The sequence below is a fragment of the Monodon monoceros genome, unplaced genomic scaffold, assembly GCF_005190385.1.
Source record: "Monodon monoceros isolate NGI ecotype Baffin Bay Population unplaced genomic scaffold, NGI_Narwhal_1 Super_Scaffold_21, whole genome shotgun sequence".
NCBI lineage: Eukaryota > Metazoa > Chordata > Mammalia > Artiodactyla > Monodontidae > Monodon > Monodon monoceros.
The window spans coordinates 168,941,819-168,965,883 of record NW_021703778.1 but is presented as its reverse complement, the minus strand read 5'-3'; the positions used below and the strand labels follow the sequence as shown (position 1 = coordinate 168,965,883).

At 59.1% G+C, this 24,065-nt stretch overlaps 1 protein-coding gene across 1 annotated transcript in view; it reads left to right on the top strand.

Moving 5' to 3' along the window:
• CCDC85C (coiled-coil domain containing 85C) overlaps window positions 1-24,065 on the top strand; it is an 82,642-nt gene that overhangs the window by 46,801 nt on the left and 11,776 nt on the right. The window contains exon 2 of the mRNA XM_029239289.1: window positions 15,090-15,163. Coding sequence (XP_029095122.1) covers window positions 15,090-15,163 — 74 coding nt within the window. The remainder of the gene's footprint in view (window positions 1-15,089; window positions 15,164-24,065) is intronic.

The window sequence follows — 24,065 nt, the reverse complement described above, 5'->3', positions numbered from 1 at the left end:
TTTCAACTCAGTTTACTGGGTGAAAGGCAGCCCGGGCCGCAGGGTCATTCAGAGAGCTGAGCCGAGGAGCGATGGCAGGACCGGAGTGCACCTGGGGTGACGCGTGAATCCCGAACACCCAGAGCCCCCCATCAGCACCAACACCTGCAACGCCGTGGCCCTTCTCTGGAAGGGTGTTGTGCAGGGAGCAGGCCCTTCCTTTTGGGAGGCTCGGGGAACCTGCTCTGTCTTCTTGGTTCCCAGGGCACACTGAGGCTTGGGCGGGGATGCCCCTGTCCAGCAAATGCAGCCGGCCCGGGCCTGCCGACCCCACGCCCAGGCCCTCTCTGCTGCGTGGTGGGGTTTGGGGCGGTGCCCGTCTCCTCGTTGCCAGCTGGGCCGGTCCATGCCTCCCTGGAGCCAGCCTCGAGAAGGCCCCCATGATGACCTGGGGTGGACACGCAGGTCTGTGAGCTTTCTCAGAGCGGTTGGGTCACACAGCAAGCTCACGGCACCCCCAGGCAGCAGCCCGGGTCCTGTCCACCCGCCCTGGATCCCGGAGGAGACCCCTCCATTCTTCTGGCGTGGGAGCCATCTGGGCGTAGGCTCCTCTGGCCTGGGAGAGCTTTGTCCTTCCTCTCCCTGAGTCTCACACCTGGACCCCCAGCTTCGGGGTTTGCCCCATCATTGCAGCATTCGAATCAGACCTCCAGGCGACCTGTGACCACGGACGTCCTCTCTGGTCTCCCTCAGCCTGGGCTTCTCATAGTCACATGGGCCTGGGGCCCGGTTAGTGCCGGCTTGGGCCATTTCTCCTCTCGCCACGTTCCTTTCCTCTTTTCTAGACCCACTTTCTGCCTGGACTTGGCTCGGACTGTCTCTTTGAGACCTGTTTCCCAGGGGGCTTTGAACTGGGGTGGGGCGCAATTTGCTGGGAGGCGGGGGGCTGAACCTGGACTCACCTGCTCGCTCATTCCCTCCCTCCCTCTAGGCTGCCTGCTGTGCATCCATGAACACAGGGCTGGGCGCTGGCTGTCAGTCACTAGGGTCTGTCCAGCCCCAGTGGTCCAGGCACACAGGACCCTCACCCGCCCCAGGACTCTGTTTACGGTGGGGAGGTCTTCCCTGCGGTGTATGGAACCAGCCTCGGTTTGTTCCCCCATCACAGCCAGCTCAGCGGTCCCTGTACTCCATGCTCTACAAAAATCTCAACTTAAAATAGAGAAGGGGGCATTTGCTTTATGAGCAAACAATACCACCTTTGCTTCAGATAACCTCCGAGTGTGACATTCCTAAATTGGATTCATACCCCACTTTTCAAAGCTTGTGGTGATGCACCAGCCTTTGCTAGATTTGAAAGGGAGGCAAATGCAGGGGGCTCGGGTGGGCCAGGCCCCAGGTGGGCAGTCATGCAGTGGAGGTGAGTGTGGCCTGATTTCCGCCGTCTCCATGGTGACCTGATGCTGGTGTGCCCTCACCTGGCAGCGTGGAAGCCTCAGCTCGCTGTTCTTTCCCATCAAGGTCATGCCACTGGAGTGTGAGCAGTGGAGAGGTTGGGGCTGGTTTTTATTGAGCATCTACTAAGGAAGTGCCAGGCACGATGCCAGGGGCTTTTAGAGCTGCTACCTTTCTTAATCCTCACAGCAGCCTTCCAAGGTTGGTGTTTTAAATCTCATTTTTAAATGAAACTGTGGTTCAGAGTGGCTAGGCAAGTCACCTGAAGTCGCACAGCCACAGCTGTTAGTTCCTCTGTTAGATTCCTATGGCTGCTGTCACAAATTACAACCTTGGTGGCTTGAACAACACAAACGTATTATCTTAGAGCTCTGGAGGTCAGAAGTGCTAAAATCAAGGTGTCAGCAGGGCTGCGCTCTTTCTGGAGACCTGAGGGGGGGAATTCTTCTCCTGCCTCTTCCAGCTTCTAGACGCCACCCGCATTCCTTGGCTCGTGGCCCTGTTCCTGTCTTCAGAGCCAGCAACAGGACGTTTCTCTGACCATTCCTCAGTCACCTCTCCTGACCACAGCCAGGAAGGGCTCTCCGTTTTTACACAGTCATGAGGTTAAATTGGGTCCACCTGGATCATCAGGCTAATCCCCCTTCTTGACCACCATAACCTTAATCGCATCTGCAAAGTCTCTTTGGCCGCGTGAGGTCACATATTCACAGATTCCAGGGGTTGAGCGTGGGCATCTTTGGGTGGACAGTAGTCTGCCAAGTACAGTTCATAAGCGCAGGCTGATATCTTTATTGTGATGTCATTTGGGGAGACTGAGGCCCAAGGGTGCTGCCGGAGCTGCAACGTTTCACCAGTTTTCTCCTCTTGCGACACGCCCTGGCCACAAAAGGAGTTGGTCCTTCACTGGCTGGAAGGGCGCGCCCTCCCCAGGACCTCGGGGGATGCACCCTGAAGCCCAGTCTTGTCCATGATCTTTTGGTCGGCAGTCACCTGCTGTGGGTTTTCTGTGAAGTGGGAAGGGCAGTTTGCTGTCCTCATGCCGAGTCTGTGTCATTTTAACGGGCGGGTCCTTGCTGCCCTGCCTATTTGCAGGGATGCGGCCTTGTAGGGGCTCTTGAGTCACATCTCTGTCCTGCCCTCTGACCCTCTGGGTCACCTGGGCCTCCTGCCTGCATCTCTCTGGGCCTGGGTAAGGGAAAGGGCTTGTTCAAGGTCACAGAGCAGTTGGGGCAGAGAGGGAACCCGCTCTTGTCCCCTAGCGGTCTGCGGGAGGGTGGTTTCCCACTGCTGTCAGCCTCCCATCCCTGTGGCCCTTCCTCCCCATAGGCTCCTGACCTGCTGCCATTTCACTGCTCCCAAGGGGTGGGGGGCGGCACCAAAGGAGGCTCGTTGCCGGGGATGTTGTGAGGTTTTCCAAAGGCAGCCCGGGAATTGGGACCGAGGGAGGGGGTGTTCCAACATCAAAAGCTTCCAGTATCTTTTCTGGAGCGTCTGTTGCGCTGCCCCAACTCTCTTCCTTTTACTTAAAAAATGTTATTGTTACTATTATTGTGAAGAAATATGTAAAAAGAAACAAGCTTGGAGAATAATGAGACTATTCCACTGCCCACCTTTATCAGATTGCCAACAATAAAGCCTTTCAGCATCAGATCCTTTTGAGAAATAAAGTGTTACAGGTAGAGTTGAGGCATCTTGTGTGCCACCTCTCCACCCCCGCCTCCCCAGAGAGAGCCTCGCCAGGAATTCCGTACCTAACCATTCTCCTGCACAGATGTTATTTCTCTTACAGGTTGTATGTCCATAAGCAAGGTACGATGATGCTTGGCAGGTTTTCGGACTTTATAAGTGATGTCACATTTATATGTGTCCCTCAGTTCCGCCTCCCCACCCCTCCCCCCATCGTGCTTTTGAGATGTATCCTTGTTGATGGTACCTGTAATTCCACTTCATTCGTTTCCAGTTCTGCATAGTATTTCATTGTTTGGTTAAACCACAATTCATCTGGTCTCCCAGGGAGGACTTTGAGGTGGTCTCCATTTTTTTCACTACTTTGGCCAGCCCTGGGACACGTTCTTGTACCTGTTTCTGCACGTCTGGACCGCTGGGGGTCCTTGAAGGCAGGTGCCTCTTCAGTGGCGGGAAGCCATGCCGGGTGGCTGTCTGATCTGCTGTGCCAGGGCGCCCCATGTCCTGCTTCCTGCTTCTTATGCTCTTGCCATCACATGAGTGACCACTATTCACTTTCTGTCGGTCAAATGGCTGAAACTGTCTCATTGTCTTTGTTTGCAGGAGGCTGGTCTTCTGACTGTGCTCACAGATCTGTGGTCTGCTGTTGGGCAGGGTTTTTAATGTTCACACAGTTGAGTGTGACAGGCCTTCCCTTTATGGTTTGTTCGTTTTGCTTCTTGATTAAGAAATCCTTTCCTACTTGAAAGCTGGAACTGCTCTTTTTATTTTTTTTTGTTTTTCTTCTTTTTCTTGTTTTTCCTCCCTCCCTCCCTCCCTCCCTCCCTCCCTTTTTGGAGTTGCTCTTTTTATTGAATTTGTTACAATATTGCTTCTGTTTTATGTTTTGGTTTTTTGGCCGCGAGGCATGTGGGATCTTAGCTCCCCGCCCGGGGATCGAACCTGCACCCCCTGCGTTGGAAGGCGAAGTCTTAACCACTGGACCGCCAGGGAAGTCCTGGAGTTGTTCTTTTTTAACAACAGCTGTGCTGAGACAAAATTCACCCAGTTAATATATATATGAAAGTATACAATTCATTGCTTTTTACTACGTTCACAGAGTTACCCAACCATCACTATCTAATTCCAGGTCATTTTTATCACCCCAGAGAGAGAGTCTGTACTCGTCCGCAGTTACTCCCTGTTCTTCCTCCCCCTCGGCCCTTGGCAGCCACTAATCTGTTTTCCGTCTCTGTGAATTTGCCTACTCTGGACATTTCATATAAATGGAGTCGTACAAGATGTGGTGTTTTGTGACTGGCTTCTTGCCTGTAGCCTAAGTTGTCACCCCCTTTGTATCAAACAAGCCCAAGTTTTTAGAGTTGTTTTTTCCCATAGAACTCTCTGTCCTTCTCGGAACTGCCTTCTGTGTGTGGTGTGAGGTTGGGACTGAATTTTTCCTCTCCGCACCCGCCGCAGTCCCTTTCATGAAGCAGTTCAGCCTTCCCCCACCGGCGCAGAATGCTGCAGGGCATGCGTGCCAGGCGCGCAGAGCTTCTGCGGGCCCTCACCACCCCGGGAATCCCTCCACCTTTCTTGTGATGACTTATTCTTGTTTTTACTGAATCAGCAAAGCACTGTCCAGACATGGTGCTGCCGCCAGAGCTGACTGCTTGGAGCCCCCTCTTTCTCTGGCTTCCTATGCTTTGAGCCCCAGCTCTGCTGCTCACCCGCAGGGCGAGGTTCCTGCTGAGGTGTCAGATCTCCGGCTGGACTTCCAGCCACTCCCCTGTCCGATGACGCAGCCGCACCTAGATTTTCTGTGTGCTGGGCCCGCTCCACCTGCCACAGCTCCCCGCACTTCACCGCCTCTGCAGGCGGCTGGAGTGTGCCCTGCCGTCCTGCCCCCTCCCTCCTGCCTCCTCTTCTGGACAGTTGGCTCCATTCTGGGCCCACCAGCTTTACATGCTTGGTAGAGACATGCATGATGTCTAACAATGAAAGCAAACTCCCTTTCCCCCGAAACCAGCAAGGTCTCCACTTCTGGCTACCAAGGGGCTTGGCACATACACTCAGGGGCTCCCTGAATGTTTACCCGCCTACCCCCTTTCCTCACCACCTTCAGACATCCGTCCCGCATGTCCTGGCTGCCTCGGAGCCCCTGTGGTACGGCTGTGTTTGCAGGGGTTGAGCCCCAGTGAGTAGTCAGGGCCAGGAGGTGTGGGGCCCCTCGGGAAAGGAGCCCGAGAGGGGGACAATTTGAACAGTCACTGCTCAGCATAGATCAGGGGTCCCCAGCCCTGTGTGCACGTTAGAATCACCTGGAGGACATTTAAAATGTATGGACATCCAGGCCCCTTCGCTGGAGTCCCGTTTAGTTGGTTCCAGGGGAGAAGAGATCAAATGTTAAAATGTCTCCAGGGAGACCCAGGCCAGGTGTGACTCGCCTTCTGTGTGGCTAGGTGGCCGTGCTGGGGCCTCTAGGTGGTCTGTCCAGCCTCTATCAATAATTCCCAATCATTCAGAGTGAAATCAGGTTGGGGGGGGAGGGGACATGAACAGTGCTGACACCTGGACTGTCACCTAAGCACACAGGTTAATTTCTGGGCCTGATAATTGAAGGCACAGGAAAGGAATTCTTTTTTTCCTGTTTTCCCCTGGTTTTGAAGTAATGACGCAGTTTCAGTTTGGGATGGTCGGGCCTCCCAAGCGGTAGATGGAAAAATAAGTTTGAGTTTTCAGCTTGAGAGCACCCGTGGCTGCAGGCGGATCCAAACCGGGGTGTATTCTATTTTTTGTTTTTCTTTTTGCGGTACGCGGGCCTCTCACCGTTGTGGCCTCTCCCGTTGCGGAGCACAGGCTCCGGACGCGCAGGCTCAGCGGCCATGGCTCACGGGCCCAGCCGCTCCGTGGCATGTGGGATCTTCCCGGACCGGGGCACGAACCCGTGTCCCCTGCATCGGCAGGCGGACTCTCAACCACTGCGCCACCAGGGAAGCCCCAAACCGGGATGTGTTCTAAATGAGCCGGGTTGGACTCGGCCTTCTGCTTGGCCACTCTGTCGAGATTTCAGCGCAGGTTGAATTAAATGCCAGGCGGCCCCGGGTGGACAGAGTACCGATCCGTGGGGTCCTGGTCTGTGTGTGTGGCACACGGAGGGGCAGGTGGGAGCCAGGAGACAGCCGTGCGCCTCGTCAGGAGGGGCCGAGCGGCCAGCGTGGCGAGATCTCAGTTCTCATCGATGCAGTTGTTCGTTTCTCTCTGTGCCCATTAATTTTCTTGCCTCTGCAGGCTCAGGATGGAGAGGGTGGGGTCACGGCTGTCCACTTGAGTTGGGCATGTGGGATTTGAGGTTTCCAGGATCCCACGTTTCAGGGCATGGAGGGGGGAGCTTGGGAGGGGCTGGGGGCCAGCCTTTCGGACATTCATGACCCCATGAGGCCCAGAGTCTTGGGGCTTGCAGGTGCCCTGGGGTGGGGGTCCCAGGGGCAAGAGGGCCAGGAGGACGCCATCCAGGGTGGAGTTCCCTGGAGCCTGGGCCCAGTCTTAGAGGCTGAGAGTCTCCAGAACTGCCCCACGAAGAGAATTTTTGCTCAGGGAGGGGAGGGGAGCCATGAGTCTTCCCAAGCCCTGTCCTTCTCTGCCTTGGTTGGGTGGCCTGGAGGAGCACCGGGTTTGGGGATGGAGACACACACGCACGCACGCACGCACGCGCACGTCTTGACTTTCAGCCCTGCTTTTATGACTCTGTGACTGGACCAGTTACTGGGCCCCTCCTGAACCTTGGTTTCTGTGTCTCCCTGGCAGAGTCAAGGCTTGGAATGAGCAGTGCCAGCCACCACGGTGCTGATGCAAGGCCCAGGGTGATTGTATGGGGCCCCCAGGGCTGCTGGGGGAGCTTTGAGGCAGGGTGGAAAGAACCTTGGCTCCGGACAAACCTGGGTTCAAATCCCAGCCCTGCAGTGTTTTCGCCGTGTGACTTTGGACTTGCTACTTAACCTCTCTGAGTCTCAGGCTCCTCTGCAGTAAACAGGGATAGCTCGGTGTGAGGATTACGGGGGCATGCTGGGAGGGCTGGGGTTTTGCTTGGCGTCTGCTGGCACATAAGAGGTGCCCAGTAACATTTGCGTGTGCGAATGGGAAAGAAGGGTCCCTTCTCGATGTCCTGTGTGGACAGGGGAACTCTTATTCACGCCCGAGGCTCTGGTAGTCATCTCGGAGTTTGCAGCCGGCTGCCTTGGCCTGCCCACCATGCAGACCTACTGGTGGGCAGCTCAGGTGGGCAGGCCTGCCTAGGAGGGAGGGGCAGGGGCAGCCCTCCCCGCTCAGCGCTGCCACTCCTCCTCGCAGGAACCTGATGTTCCTCTGATATGCCTCCCCAGCCTTTTCGCCTTCATCCATAAATAATATCTGTCTCACATTCAGCCCGCACCTCCTGGGGCCGCGATGTATGCCAGGAGGCAGATGCGCCCTCAGCTGGGACTCGCCTTCCATCCTCCCCATCCCCACCCTGCCTTGTCTGCCTGTCAGAGTCCTGCTTGCTCTTAAGTGCTCAGCTCAGATGCCGCCTCCTTCAGGAAGGAGTCCCTGATTTCTCCCCATCAGCGCATCCTTGCTCTCGGCCCCCCTCATCCCTGGGCTGAGCCTCTTCACTCCACCCTTTGCCCTTCCGCAAACGTGGTTATTCCTGCAGCCCCTGCATTAGGCTGAGAGACCCTCGCAGTAGGGGACCATGCCCTTACACGAGCATGCGTGATTGCTGGTCCTGCCGGTGCCTGGCTCTGCGACGTTGGGTGGACCGATTCACTCGCTGAGCGTTCTTCTTGTCCTCTGTATGATAGGCCTTCTGCCGCCCACCTGGCAGGGCCCCTGGGGAATCTAGAGGGTAGTAGAGTGAGCACATTGGCACCGGGGCCCTCCTCCCAGCTACGTGGGGAAACTTCAGTGTTCCAGGGGCTCCCATCCAGTACTGAGCTTCTGCTTGCTTTTCACTAGTGATGGGGAGCTCACAGCCCCCTGGTAGCCTGGACGGTCGTGAAACAGGTAACTTGCCTTTCTAGTCCTGGATTTGGGGACCCACTGCTCTGCAAGGATTCAGTCCTTTGGTGACCTTTGGGATTGTTCAGGGTCTGGGGAGTAGGTGGGCCTGGGGTTGGAACATCCTCCAAGTCCTTGAAGAAGATAGGACCGTTCCCAGAATCTGCCGGATCAGTGTCCCGGGCCTTGATGGGGCTGTGCATTCATCAGAGGTGAGGGCAGCAGGGACACCAGCCTGGTCTGTGGGCAGGGTGGGAGGGCAGCGGCCGCTCTGGCACTGAGTACCGGCCTGTTTCCCAGCAGGACTGGGTACTGCAGAAAGTGTGGCCTTTGCCTTGAGCCCAGGGCTGCACTGAGCCCGAGGTAGGGAAGGCTGCCTGGGGAGAGCAGGTTGCCCCGTCACTGACTGGTCTGCAGCTGTCACTTCACTTCCCGGAGCCTCAGTTTCTTCATCTGTAAACAGGGGTCGGTCACCTGCTCACAGTGAGAGACGATGAGGACAATTGCCTGTAAGTAAGGCACACCGTTGGTGCTCATGAAGTGTGTGTGGTTACTGCTGCTTCTTGCTGGAATGACCTCGCCTTGCTCTGTGTCTGTCTTAACTCTGTTCGAGCTGCTATAACAGAATACCACAGACTGGGTGGCTCATAAACAACAGGAATTTCTCTCTCTGGTCTGGAGGCTGGAAGCCCAAGGTCAAGGTGCTGGCAGACTGAGTGTCTGGAGAGGGCCACTTCCTGGTTCATAGACGGTTGTCTCCTTGCTGTGTCTTCGTTTGGCGGAAGAGGCAAGAGAGCTCTGTGGGGGTCTCTTTGGTTAGGACACTAATCTCACTCACAAGGGCTCCACCCTCGTGACCTAATCACCTCCCAAAGGCCCTGCCTTCTAACACCATCACATTGGGCGTTAGGTTTCAACATATGGATTTTGGGGGACACCGACATCCAGACCATAGCACTGTCCCTGGTGCCCAGAGCTGGTCAGAGCTCCCTGGGGGTTGTTCTCCTGGTGGCCCTGCCTGTGTGACTTGGTGCATCGCTGCATCCTTGTTTCTGTGCCTGTAGGGGTATGGGGATACCTCCCCGTGGGGGTGAAGTGTCTGAGGTTACCTGTGAGAGGTGACAGCTCCACCACATCCTGGGCAGGTGGGAGGCACGGGTGGAGACGGAGGCTCCATGGTGCAGAGTGGGCCTGCCCTACTTGGTTTTGATTTCCACGGCCCGCAGGTACGTGTGGCACTCACCTGTCCCATTGGGGGCCAGTCCTGGGGCGGGGGAGAAAAGAGAGAAGCCCAGGAACCGACTCACGGGAAGGCAGATGCTCTCAGGAGCTGCTCTCATTCTCTGGGGCAGGGAGGGAGGGAAGCCTGGAATGATGAGGGTGCTTCTGTTTAATGAGGCCCTTCCACCTCGGTGGAGCCACCGGCCCCGATGCCACAGCCGACCCCTCTTAATGAAGTGGAAGGAGAAGGGAATTGAATCAGCCGGGCTGCGTTGTGGAGATGCCAGCCGTCTCACGGCAGAGCTGCTGGGTGTGAGCAGGGGCCCAAGGTGTGGCGTTGCTGAGTCTCCTGCTGACGACCTGCCGCAAAGCCTGCCTGTTCCCGAGACCTTATAGGGACCCCGCTCAGGGAGAGGGGGTAGAAGGGAGGCAGGGCTGGTGGGGACCCTGGAAGACGCAGCAGCTGGAGAATCGCCCCGCATGTGCTGTGTGTCACGGTGCCACCCCCCAGTCCCCTGCCCCCAGCCTCCATCCACTTCCTCCTTTGCAGAGAGGGAAAGTCGTACTTTTTCCCAAGCTGTGGCAGGTACTGTTGGCGCCCTGCCCAGATCCCCGTGGCACTTACCGCTTCCGTGCCCACCGCCCACTTCACCTGTGGGCACCTGCAGCTCTGCCTGGGAGCTTGCCCTGTCCCCTCTCCAGGTGGGCACTCCTGGGGCATGAACACCACCCTCCTGCCAGGAGCGACTCCCACCAGGGAGCCCTTGTGGGCAGGCGAGCAACTGTGAGACCCCCAGTGGGTTCACACCCTTCTCATCAGCCCCCATTCCCCGCCTCACCTCTCCACACCCTCACCTGGGCTTCCTGGGGTCACCTCCCACGTAACCCGCTTGTATGCAAATCCTTGTCTCACCCAAATTAAGATGAAAGTTCCTGGTGAGGTTGGCACAAGACAACAGGGTAAATGCTGTGGGCTGAGGTCTGAGGGACAGTTGCCTTTGGCCGCTGGCATGTGGCACCCTCTGTGGCCTTGGGGGTGCCAGGTCACTGTCACAGGCTGAGCGCTTCTTACGTCATTGCAGCTGCTGCTGGTGGGAGCTCATAGGATTAAGAGTCAATCCTCTGGGGAAACCTGTTCGCCCCAGCCCGTAGGGCCGATTCCTGTTAGGTCTTCAGGTTTTTCCAAGGGCCTACTACGTGCTTAGCGGTGAGCTAGGTGGGGAGGGCGTGACAGGGGTGATTGGACATGGCCTCTGGCCCCCAAATTCTTGCAGTTTGGACCGATGGTGAGGCTGGGGTGACATTGCCTAGGCAGGCAGGGGGCCAGGCTGCGGGGGACGGAGATGTGACCTGGCAGCTTCCGGGAGGGCAGAGTGCCCTGATGGTCAACGCCAGCACCTGGCACAGGACTCCTCGATGGAGCCAATCGGCGTCAGTGGGGAGGGGCTTGCAGACCCTCGGCTCCAGGACTCCACCCACCCACGGGCTGCTCTGGTCCTGCACGCCCCAGGAACAAGGACCTGTGAGGAGGGACGTAGGAGGGCTGATGTTCAGGTTCCTGTGGGCGAGAATGTTGCGGGAGCTCTCCCTGTCACTCCAGATGGAAGGTGGATCGTGAGTCCCCCAGAATTGGACCAGTGGGCCCTGGGAGGGTCAGGGAATGTCCAGGGGATACCTTGGCCAGCCTGGCTCGGGGTCCTTTTCGTAGTCACCTCCCTCATTCCACCCCGCCCCCCAGCAGTCAAGCCAGGAAATGGCTCTTCCCTCCCTGCTGGCTCTACTCCTTGTTACTGCAAACCTGGGATTAATTTAATTACACGCTTGTCTCCAAGAGGCGGGGGCATGGAGGCGCCCCGTGGGATTGTGAGTTGCCCGAGGCTGCTGGGAAGGATCGTCCTCCCAGGGAGCCGGGTCCTTCCTGGCATCCCCTGCCCTCCTGCTCTCGCCCCTGCCACCAACCCCGACTTGAGGGTCCACCTAGCTCTCACTCTTCCCCACGGCAGGGCACCTGCTCTGACCCCCAGGTGACCAGATGTCCGGCTCCCTGGCTCCTGGCAGCATGCAGAGCCTGGCTTGGGGAGCTGAGGGTAGGGGCAGTGGGGACGGGGTCCCGTGTGGCCGGGGAGGCTTATTAAGCTTCTCACATTGTTCTTTTGAAATTCAAAAGAAAAAGCCAACAAACCTTGATGTCTGAAGTGTAGTTCATCCTCTGCGTCCTCTTGGGCTTTGGGACGAACCCAGACAGATGGGCTGAGCGGAGCGGCTCCTTGCTCTGGGGCCATGGACGCGGCCTGTGGTTTGTGGGATGAGCGATGGCCTGTGTCCCTTCTCGTGGCGCTGGCTCTGTCGCCGCTCCTTCTTCCCGACTGCCATCCTGGGAGGTGGGCGTGAGGCTGTGGAGCGGCGGTGTGCCCGGCCCGCCTGCTGCCCAGCGCGGGCGCTAAGCTGGTCGGCACGTCTGCTGACTCCCACCCAGGCCAAGCTCCAGCGGCAGTCTGACAGAGAAGGGAGGGGCTGGGAGCTCCTGGCTCAGCGCATCGGAATGGCAGAGGGACACAAAATCGCCCCCATAGCCAGGAGACCATGGGCGGGCGGTGTGCCCGCCTTCAGGGTGGCTCTGCGACCGTACAGGGCAGCGTGAGAGTTAGTGACCTGACTCAGGTCGCTGGTCACACACAGGTGGCTGGTCCTTCTCCTGGCTTCAGGGCTGTGCCTGGCAGCACGTCCCCTGGAGGGGCTGCGGTGAGCAAGGGGGCTGGCTTGCGGCCGTGCCCGAGGGTTGGGCAATAGTGGGGCATCCAGGGGAGATACTTGACCAAGAGCCACGTCTCATTAGGGACCTCTGCCGGCTTCTCACAATGGCACGGTGCTGTCAGCTCCTCTCAGAGCGGCGGGACACTTGGGGTCCTGAGCACTGACCTATGGGGGTGGGCCTGGGTGGTAGGGAGAGGGTCAGGAAGTCTGGGCCCTGGGCTCCCCTGCTCACCTGCCAGCAAGTAGGGACACTGTTCCTTGTGGCCTCCTCGTCTGGAAAACGGGGATGTTGCCTTTTGGCCCCTGCGAGCCTTCAAGGAGGCGCCAGGTGCAGGGGCTGCTGTGCGTCACACAGTGGGTGGATGGGGGGGGACCTTCCCTCCCCCACCGACCCCACCCAGAGGGGGACCACATAGGGGTCAGTGGTTGTTTTAACATGTAAGGTTGAGGGAGCTGGGAGGGTCTTTGGAGTTTACCTTATCTGCTGTTTCCCGGGTGGTGTTCCAGGGAACCCTCCTGCCGGCAGCAGGTGGAGGACACAGAGGATTGGGGAGGCCAGGCTGCACCCCATCTCCGTCCCCCTGCTCACAGGGCCCAGCACCCCTGGAACACTGAGGCCCTTCCCGTCAGGCCTGTTCGTGAGGGCGGGTGCAGACACGATGTGGGAACTGCCGGTCAATTTGGGCTGATTGACGGGTAAACCGAGGCCGGGGGCCAGCATGGGGCGTGAACTGTAGTGACTGCTGAGGGTCCCCTGCCCAGGCCCTGGGCACAGGGAAGCCTCTGCAGTCCCCGCCTGGGGTCCGGTTCCCCCACCCTGCCCCGCCACTGCCCCGCGTGTGTATAAAGAAGCCATTGCGCCTCTCACACGTCACACAGCGGGGCTCCTCGCAGAGCTGCCGTGTTACCAGGGTCTCCCTGGGAGTGAGGGGGAGTGGCCTGGCCAGTGACCCTCTTCCTCTCTAGAAGGCTCCGCATTCCTGAGAGGTGACTGGCAGGGAGCAGGGGGGAGGAGTTGGTTATGTAATTGGGGCGGGGTGGGCCGCCCCCCATTCCTGCCCAGGGCGGGGCTGAGGGCTCCTGGGCCTGGTCCAGGGCTGGGGAGACAAGGCTCCTGAGGGTATGCTTGGGGAACACAGTGACCTACAGCAGGAAGGTCAAGGGGCACATGGGCACCTCCTGTAACTGGGGGCGCGTCAGAGGCAGCAGCTCGGCACTGCTGATGGGCGGAAGCTCGTGAAGCCTGGGCCAGCCTCCAGCGCAGGGGGCTTGGGGCCCTGGGGAGGGGGCCACTGGCCGCCCCATCCTCACAGGGCGCCCGTGGACCCCTCCTCTGCCGGCAGGCCCTGTCGGGGAGGGGCATGGCGTCCGCGTCACACACCTAAGGGCCCAGGGCTCGTCCGCGGTCATGCTGACTGTGCTGGCGTGTATGCATGACGGTCCAGCTTGTCCTCTGGCTGCACCTCAGCCCCCTTTGCCCACGTGGGAAGGTTAAAAGCCCCCCCGGGGTGGGGGCAGTGGTGTGGGGCATTAGGGAGCTGGCTTTGGTCGAAGGTCTGGTGCCTTCCGAGATGAAGGGCCGCTGGTGTGATCCGGGAAGACCCTGAGTCCTGCTGGGGGTCGAGGCCGGTGGGTACAGCAGGAACAGTGACTGGCCCAGGGGTGGGCAGGGCCCAGGCTGGCGTCTGGGCTGTGTGGCCTCTGGCCGGGCGCTCGTGCGGGTGAGAGGCGCATAGCCGTCCCTTAGCAGGTGGCAGCAGACCTCCTGGGGGAGGTACCCCATGCTGTCACAGAGGTGCTCAGACCCACCTTTCTTCCCTCGGCACGGGCACCTGCTGTGATTCTTCGGTCACCTTGCCTACCCTACCCTGTGTTAACCTTCCCTGTCCCGTGTTCTGCCTCCCTCTCCTCGCCCTCTCTGCCCCATGTCACCCTTGGCCTCCACCCAGGCAGGCTCCCTTGTCCTGGCCTGGAGTGAGTTAGTCATTAGTTTTCTCCTCTGAGCTGATTTCCAGCCCAGTGGGGAGGTAGGACCAGGGCTGTGGGTAGCCAGGGTGGCGGAATTTCTCCCGGTTCTTTTTTTTTTTAATAGAGACAGGATGCTTTAAGGTGGTTTTTAAAAATTAATTAATTAATTAGTTGGCTTATATTTTGGCTGCGTCGGGTCTTCGTTGCTGTGCGTGGGCTTTCTCTAGTTGTGGCGAGCAGAGGCTTCTCTTGTTGCGGGGCACGGGCTCTAGGTGCGCGGGCTTCAGTAGTTGTGGCACTCAGGCTCAGTAGTTGTGGCTCGCGAGCTCTAGAGCGCAGGCTCAGTAGTTGTGGCACATGGGTTTAGTTGCTCCGCGGCATGTGGGATCTTCCCGGACCAGGGCTCGAACCCGTGTCCCCTGCATTGGCAGGCGGATTCTTAACTGCCACACCACCGGGGGCAGTCCCTCTCCCACTTCTGATGTGATTGTGCAGCGGGGTCAGCGTGGTGAGGGAAGGTGGATTTCACCCCGTCCGCGTTCAGGAGCTGGGGGCGTGTGGTTGGAGGTATCTCACTGGCCCCTGACTGCAGGAGGGGTGGTGGGTTATCTGCGTTATGCAGCCCCCCGAACAAATCGCTTGTAGAAGTTCTGTGCGTCAGACAGGATGGAGCGGAGGAAGCCCAGATGCTGACTTGGCATGCTCGGGGCCTCAGTTTCCCCCCTGAGCAGGGGAGGGCCTCCCTGGACCCTGGGCCTTGGGGTGGGCTGCCCCTGGGTGAGGGTCCCATCAGGGGAGCATTTGTGAGAACTCTTTTTGGACCTGAAGCATTGTGGAAGTTGAAGGAATCAGCTCAGGACGAGCTGGTGAGGGAACCCATCACCCCCTTTCTGCAGGTCAGGGAAACCTGGGCTCAGAGGCCCACCGGAGGGGGCCCAGGGGAGGGTGGGCCCTCCTGTTGGATACAGTTTGCCGACGGGTGACATGCCCCCTTTGTGTCGTTACAGATCCCTCGTCTACCTACATCAGGCAGCTGGAGACCAAGGTGAAGCTGCTGGAGGGTGACAAGCTCCTGGCACAGGTAGGCTGGCTGTGGGCCAACCCCACCCTGAGGGCCAGCGCAGGCCCTGCTGCCCACCCACCACTCTCGCCCCAGCACGCCTGGGGTTCCCTTCCCCCTTCCTACCCCTAACCTGCCCCCGACTCCTGCCCGGAGTCACCTCCTGGGACACCTGGCCGAGGACGGCCACCTGCCTTCCCTCCATCACAGCCTTTCCCTGTCTGTCCCCCCCGTGGTCTGCGAGCTCCTTGGGGGCTGGTGCTGGGCCCGTCCCAGAGATGGTGCAGAACACACACACAAGTGCTGAAGAAATGGACTGCTTTGCCCTTTGGATGGGCGCATCAAGGCCCAAGAGGCGGGCTGGCCCGTCCCCGCTCAGACCCCCATGGAAACTTCCCTGCCCCTGCCGTGCCAGTTTCTCTCTGGGCTGGGGTCTGCCCTCCTCCTTCCTGCCTGGCCTGAGTCCACAGACAAGTGAGGCCTGTCCCCAGCACGGGGACGGCGGGTTAGAGATGGGTGATGGGGTCAGTGCGGGGAGGAGGTGGTGCAGGATGAGAGGTGGGGGGTAGGCGTCTGTGCCCTTGGCGAGTGCGGCTGGAGCGTGGAGGGGGCATGGCTGCCAGGACGAGGGGCCTTTCCTGCTGTTGGCAGGGTGGTGATGGGGGGCTGTGATCAGCCCGGTCGGTCGGGGTGTCTGGGGCCAGCTGGCTCGGCTGACCCTCCAGCCTCTTTCTCCCTTGTACTCATCCCTGACTTCATCTCAGTATCCCTCTCCCCTGCCACATCTGCTGGCCCATAAGTGGCCGGCCGGGATGCCCAGAGCGTTTCTCTGGGAACCAGCCCCAGGGAGGGCTCAGCTGCCTGGCCTCGTTGCTAGGCGACCAGTGGGCTTGGCGCCACTGCCCTGCTCAGACACCCTCTCTGCCCACTGGGCGGCGGCTGGGATGCTCACAGCCCCAAGTGCAGCCCGACAGCTGCCATCCCACCTCTCGCCCTCGCAGGGGCTGCTGGAAATTCCCCCTAGCTCGGCAGGACCCTGCAGAGTATGTGGTTCACATTTGGGTCTTTGCTCCCCCACATCCCATGGCCACCGCACTGTGTCAGGCGCATAGCCAGGCACTGAATTGTAAGGCTTGTTTTCAAACAAAATGTGTCATTTGTTAAGGTGCTGGAAGGGCCTGGCTACAAGATATGCTGGCTCCTCGGGGCTGGCAAGGGCAGCGAGGGGCTGGGGCCTCGCCTGGCGGTGGGCTAGGACTCCTTAGACCTGAACACTCCATGTGGGCTTGTCCTGGTTGCTAAGGAGGGTGTGTGGGGCGGGCTGAAGGAGCTGTAGGCAGGGGCGATGGGGGCAGCATCAGGACTTGGGGGCCTTTGCTCTGGAGCTGGTTCCCATCCAGCGAGTAGGGAAGCAAGTCACTCACTTCAGCCACTGTACAGCAGGGTGAAGGCCAGGACCTCGCTCTGGCAGTGGAAGCCTCCGACCAGCGGGTCAGCAGCCTTGTGAGTCTGCCCCAGTCCAGCTGTTCTTTGTGTCACTGTTTCTGGGGAGAAGCAGGTTGAGAGCTTGGACCCCAGATTTGGGATGCCATTTGCAATGCTGTTCTGAGGTCCGGCCAGGGCATGGCTTGTGGTCCTGTTTCCAAGGACAAGGACAGAAGTGTCCCTGTGGCCCCTGCTCTCCTAGGCCACATTGTCCCACCGTGAATATGCACCCAGCTCCACGTGGTAGACTTGACCATGGACTTGTGCAAAACCTGCACACGCTCAGGCTGCAGAGTGGCGGTCCTTCCTCTTCCTCCTGCCTCTGGGAACCCCCTGGTCTCATAAGGGAGCCCCCCATAGCTGTGTCCACTTGCCCCGTGCCCACAAGTGCAGAGGTGGAGGTTCACGGGGCCCTGTGTCTGGAGCATCAGGGGTGCGGCCACCACCTGGGCAGGGGGTTTCTCTGCCTGGTCCCTTCCCACCAAGCCTGCTCTGACCTGCTCCCAGGGGTCAGACTGGGGACATTGTCCTTGTCCTGGAGGCAGCAGCAGTGGGCTTCTGTCCCCGACCTGTACCCACGCCAGGCTCTCCAGAAACACACAGCCATCAGATGGGGGCGCGACCTCTCGCCTGGGCCCAGGTTTGCTGGCTTCAGGCAGATTGGGCTTTAGGGACAAGAACATGCTTTGGCCCGGCTCCTCGCTGGTACAGGAGAGGTGCTGGGAACTCAGAGACCATCCGGTGTGCCAGTGTTCCAAGTTTCTTGTTTCCTGAGTAGACTTTTCTTTCTCCCCAAATGAAGCCTTGTGAGGCTGAGCTGCTCCGGTGATAGCCGTGGGTGCTTGTGTGTGTCATGGGGGTGGGGCACCTGGGTCCTATCCTCGTCTCTTCCTCACGAGGACTCTGCTGGCGAGTGGGGGTCTTGCTCAGGGTCTCCCAGTGAGCGGTGTCAGGGCCATACCCAGCATCCCGAGAAGGGGGCAGCCGTGTGGTGCTGGGGCCTTGGCCCTCCAGTGCACTGCATACCCACCTGCCCTGATCCCCTTGATTCAGCCGAGGGCTGACCCTCAAGCTACAGTATGCAAAAGCACCCAGGGGCCAGGGTGTGGGCAGGGCATCTCCAGGGTCACGGGCGGGACTCCTGTTGCCCCTGCCACCTGCTGCCACCAGGGCTTGGCCTTGAGGGTGGGTGGGTGCCCTGGAGGAGGGCGTTGCTGTTCTGAGCCACGCAGGAGCTGTGAGAAGCAGTGAGAGAAGGGCAGCTTCTGGCCTGCTCAGGGCTTCCTGGCAGCTGTTGACACCTTGCCTGCCTCTGGGTTCCTAGGGTGGCTCAGGTGGCATCAGCTTTATGAGGACCCTTGAGCCACTTCCTCTCCCCTGGCCTCTGTTTGCTTACCTGTAAAATGGGCACTCACTCACCCCATGTGTAACTGATCACCTGCTGTGTGCATGGCGGGGTGGGGGGGGCCGGGGTACCGTGTGTCCAGGCAGAGGCCTACCCACAGGGGGCACTCTTGTGCTGCCTCCTTGTCCTGGCCAGCAGGCTCATGTATACGGGAGGGCTGTGGAGGACAGTGGGGGTGGGGAGAACTCCGTGGGCAGGGCTCAGCCCACAAGTAGAGTACTGGTCTTATTTTGATGAGTACTGGTCCAGGGAAGATGGGGTTTTCTTAGCCTCCTTCCTCCTGGCCTCCTGCCAATAGCCTCCCCCAGCCACCCCCAGGTGGCCCGGCACTTGCTCTGGGCTCTCTCAGCCCCATAGGCTGCCTCTCTTGCTGATGGGATATTGGGATCCTCCTTGTGAAGCCTGGCCCTGACCCCTGCTGGACCGTTAGGTACTCAAGGACTGGGCTGCCGGGTCTCAGTGATCACATCTGTGTCTCAGTGCCCAGCTGGACTTGGTGGATGCATCTTGGGGAACCCTGGCTGCACCTGCCTGGTCTCCCAGGCTGGGAGGGGAGGCTGGTTCTTGCCCAGAATAAGGAAGGTCCGCTTAACCCAGGGAGAGTGGCTTCATAAGGCAGTGAGTGTACCATCTTTGGAGGTAATCAAGTGTGGATGGATGGATGGATGGATGGGGGTGATGGATGACCGTGTTTGGGAATATTGAAGAAGGAGATTGCTGCCATGGGTGGGATTCTGGCCACGGTCTCATGGGCTCTAGCTTGTGAGATTTTATGATTCTGGCACCTATATCTTTTCAGTGAAATCAAATTGCACAGAAACCTCCAGCTCTGTGCAAAGTGGAAAATCTGCCTTTGGCGAAAAGCAGGGGAGAGCAATGTTATTCTTCTAACTATCTTCGGGTGACGTGGCTTTGGGGTTTGGGTGGGAGGGCAGAGAGCCTCTGTGGATTCCCGTTCCCCACTGCCCACCCTCTCCCTCCACGGCCTCTATTTAACTCCAAAACAGCTTTAATTAAAAATGTGCCAGTGTTCACAGGCTAAATTACTGTATTGCAGTTCATATTTTCTTTCTCATGTCGGCTTTAAAATTTCATCAACACAGCTGCTTCCTCTGCAATGATTCATCTGGAGCCCAGTATGTGATATGATTTTTCCCGTGGATTCTGTGCCTAGCCGGGCTGGGCTGGAGGCGGCTCTGATTGACGCGGGGGCCTACGCTCTGTCGTTCCCTCCATTCACTTCCCTGCTGGGCTGATCAATGAAGGCTCCGCGTGTGCCCAGAAGCCAGCTTCACAAAAGAGCAAGAAGCAGGTTGGGCAGGAGCGGGCGGCCATCTGGGGGAGAGGAGGCAGTGGTCCAGGCCCGTGGCTGTGACCAGTCCCAGCCGGCCCCCCTCCGCCTGGCCCCTGTGCCCGCTCTTCCCATCCTGCCATGCCACACAGGGTCACTGTACACTCAGGTTGGAAGTGACCCCAGGATTTACACCAAGCATGGATGGGGAAACTGAGGCCTGGGTGGAGGAGGATTTCCTGGGACAGGTGATTGTATTAGTTTGCTAGAGCTGCCGTAACAAAGAACCATGCACTTTGGCGGAGCGGGGTGCGTGGAGAAGGGGCTTAAGCAGCTGGAATGTATTGAATGTGTTGTCTCACAGTTCTGGGGAGCATGGGGTCAACAGGTCAGCATATGAATTTGATTGGGACACAATTCAGCCGGTAGCAATGGTGTTGTTGGCCTGACGGTATAAGAAAGTGGGTTTGAGCCCCAGAGGAGTCTGGATTCAGATAATCCCTGCTCCACCACTCACCGGCTGTGTGGCTTTAGGTAAGATACCTTATGTCCCCGGTGCCTGGTTTCCTCACCTACAAGACAGGGATGATGGTGATGCCTGCTACAGCACTGACTGGAACCTGGGGGCGCCCGGGCAGTGCGTGCCCTTCTCTCCTTTTCCTGGTCTTGGGAGCCTGGGATTTTTCAAGGTCTGGCAGCCCACGCCCATTCAGCCGGGCTTGGTCCCTGATGGACTGCTCCTTCTTACGTTTTGTCTGCGTTTTGAACCATCCAGGCCTTGGGACTGAGGAACGGTCTGCTACTATCTGAGCCCATTGCTGACACCTCAGTACTGTTTCCCGCCTCCCCAGGGAGGGCTGTTTTGGTTGGTTGGTCCCCTTGCCCAAGCCCTGCGGAGATGCTGGCCTCGTGGTATGTCTGTGGTGGCAGTTCTGCTCGCTGGCATCTTCTATGGCGTGCTGCTTTGTTGACAGGCTCTGGGCCATCCCTGCTTCGCCTCTTTGGTGTTCCGGGGTTGGCTGTCATGTCCCCGCCCCTTCTGTCATGAGTGATGTGGTCTCCGGAGGGCTTCATCTGCTTCATTAGCAGAACCTTAGAACCAGTCCAGCCTCTTCCTCAGCCAGGGAGGAAACCCCCTCTTTCCATCATCCAAGCAGATGGTCAGTCTAGCAACGTGGGCAGGAAGAGAGACTAGGAATTCTACCTCTGTCCCTTACGCCCGAGGCTTAACCATTGTCCACCGTGAGCCAGACACCAGGTGCTCAGCATGGTAAGGGGCCAACCCCAGAGCCAGAGGGCCTGGTTCCAACCCCCAAAGTGCCACTTACCAGCTGGGTGGCATTGGGCCAGTGGGTTAACCTCTCTGTGCCTCAGGTTTCCCAGCTGTAAAATGGGGACACTAACGGTGTCTGCCCCAGGATTAAAGGGCAAATCACGGAAAGCACTGAGGGCCGGGGCTGGCTGGCGATAAGGGTCGTGGGTCAGCCACTGTGACCTCACCTGTGGGCCATCCAGCAGCTGAGTGTCCTACTGGACCCCAGTTGACATGCAGGCAAACAGAGACCTGGAAGTGGGCGAGTTGCTCAGGTCCACTCAGTTGCGATGGGATTTGGATTTTGCAACACCTGTGCCCTCCAGAGTCCCCCACCTGCCTCCACAGAGGTTACATGGCCCGCCCCTCACTCACCTCATCGGAGCAAGTAATGGTCCCGTCAGGGGACCCGTGAGGGGATGACGGTCATTGCGGTTGGGACCCGGTCAGCGCGGTACCCATCAGTTACAGGCTACGTGGTTCTGGGTAGTACACACATCTGGGTTTGAAAAATGGTTTAGGACCTGAAGTCGCATGGGGGTAGGGGGCAGTGCCAGCTGCGGGTGAGACATCAGCCACGTGTTAACCGCACGTGGACGCCACGCTGCCTCGTCTGAGCAGTAACCGGAAGAACCCGCTGGATCCCCGGCCACACTGCAGCCCCTTTGATTCACGGCCTGCTAATGAGTTCTCGTAAAATTAAAGGGGGAAAAAAGCAGGTAAATCTGGTTGGTAGGACCTGTATGTTCTCGTGAGAGACCTTGCAGGCCACCTTCGCCCTGAGGACGGGCAGATATCTGGCCTCGCCCAGCTGGCTGGGATCTCGGGGTGCCTCTCAGAAGGGCAGCTGTGTTCTGGCGTGAGCCTCGGGGAGGGCTGTGAAGGGGTTGGGGCCCCAGTTCCTGGCGTGTGGTAGGCGTGCTGTCAGTCCTTGTGCAATCTGGAGTTTCTAAAAACACGGGGCTCCTGTGAGGCGCCTTGGGGACCCCGACCTCGGCCCTTGGCCTCCCTACTGCAGCCCAGCCGAGGTCCTGGCGGCTTTGGGCTAATGGGTGTCCAGGGGAGGGAGGGCAGAGGTGAGGGTCGTGGTTGGCATTGCTGGGTGACACTTGCTCTCTTCCCTTCCAGCTGCCCCGCCCCTATGGCCGCCCGAGAAGCTGGCTTCAGGTAGAGCTGCCCGGCAGGGCTTGTTTGCAGTGCTGTGTGGGGTGGGGGCTGCTTGGAGTGCTGTGTGATGCCCTGTCTGCTCTGGGTGCCCCCCGCAGCGCCCTCCCGTCTCTTCCTGGGGGCTGACCACCACCCAGGGTGCCCTGGTCCTGCCTTTAGGTTCATCGTGGGATCCGCCCTCTCTCTGAGCTGGCGTTACTGCCCAGCTTTACAAAGTAACAGCAAAAGAGTTATGAGACAGTGGCCTCTTGTGATGCTGCACCCAGGCCCCTGCTTACCCACCTCTCACCGGATCTGCCCACCTTGTGAGGTCAGGGGGCAGGTCGAGATCTGCACTTTGCAGGAGAACCTGCAGTGCCTGGTAGGGTGAGGGCTTGCTGAGGCCACAGGAGTTAGTGCTGGCTCCCAGCTGGCCCAGGTCCTCGGGCGAGGTCTCCAGGGATACCTGGAGGTAGGAAGAACCCACCAGCGCCCAGTGCTGGGCTCCCACCCTCTCTGAGCGCTACAGCCTTGCCACCCCTGGGAGGTAGGCGTTACTGCCCTGTGTTAGGGTTTCGGAAAGTGGGGCTGGTGTCACTTGTCACCTGTCCCCATGATAGAGACACCGACACCTCCCTGTACCACGAGGGCTGGCAGGCTGAGGGATGGCTCTCACTGATGGGGTCCTGCCCCTGGTCACTGCATACACATCGGCCCATGGGCCCTGCGTCTGGGGATCTGAGCGGTCACCTGCGGGCAGATTGCCAGATGGGGACGCCCGGGCGCCCCCGTGTCGGTGCTCACCTTCCATCTCCACAGTGGCAGGCCCTGCTTCACCTGTCAGGCACTGCCTCCCTGCCTGGGTGCACCCAGTAGGACCATGCCCTGTTGTAGCCTGCGGCCCACCCGAGGGGCTGAGAGCCCTTTGGGACCAGGAAGGCAGGGTGAGTAGCTGCCTCTGAGTGAGCCCAGAAAGCGGCCCCCCAGTGAGGAGCCCTGAGTGGAGGGGCGGGGAGGTGGGCGCCTGGCCTTGTTTTCTCTGAGCTCTGCCCTTGGCACGTTTCTGTTCAGCACCTCCTTTGATGGTGCTCCCCAGGAGGCTCTGCAGGTAGCCTCAAGGGAGCCCCCGGCTTTGCAAGCAGGAGTCCCTGGGCAGGCAATGACTAGGTGCTTCTGTTGCTGGGAGCCTCCTTGCAGCCCCACAGAGGCCCGGAGAGGCTGGGGTAGCCCGAGTTCACACCGCCCGCCGCGACCCGCTCTGAGCTGGATAGCGTTGCAGTGATGGCCCTGGACAGAGGCCCCGGGTGCCCTTAACAGTGGGATGGGAGGCTCTGCAGCCTCCTGGGTCTCTCCCTCCCGGTCCAGAACTCTTGTGCTGGGGGACGGGGCGGGGTGGAAGCGGCCGTTGCTGTAGCTGCAGCGCTGGATCGCTTCCTTCCCTTTTAAGGATCCGGGCAACCCTGTTCCAGCTCCTACTCTGTGTGTCAGATCCGCTTCCCTGTGTCCCGAGGGACGCCGTTAGGGGGGCTGGGGGGCAGGGCAGTCCTCTCCTGGGGAGCAGTGGTGCGCCCCGTGTCCTGCCCGCCCCGCCGCCCCAGAAGGCCACTTCAGCTTCGCTCCACCTCAGTGGTGAAACCCTAGGGATTTCATCTTCCAGGGCACCAAGAGGCCAATGGCAGGAGTTTTAATTTGGGTTGAAGTGCAGTCGTGTTTCTTCGTGTCGATGCGTCATTAGCTGCATTGCCCCAGCATTCTCCCCGCCAGCTTTGTGGCTTTTTGCTCGTAAAGTGCTGTGGGCTCGCAAATAGTTATGGACATCGCCCGAAGGCAGGGGTAGGAATTGCGTGTTGCTAAGTAAAAACTCCCCACCCTCTTGCACACACACCTCCTCCCCAGGGAATTATCTGCCGGGAGGGAGGAGACACACAGACCTGTTTTCAGTAGCAGCACAGTGGGCTGCTTCTGAACCCATTTGGTCCGGGATCAGAGACGCTGTGGAGGAGGGGAGACTCAGCCCAGAGCAGAATCTAGACGGGGTGCGGGTAAGGACAGGGCAGCACCCGCCGTCCTGGTCCCAGGGGCCGACGGGAGAGAGCAGTGGCTCCAATGCCTGGCCCTGTGGTCAAATCCATGCCAGTGTGTGTGTGGCCTGCGGCCCCAGGGGTGGACGTTCAGCATGTTGGGTTGAGAACGCGCTTTCCACTGGAGAAGATTTTGTAACTGTCACAGAGATCTGGCCAGGAAAATAATTGGTTTTGGGATTTTTGCCTATAAATGGAGCTGG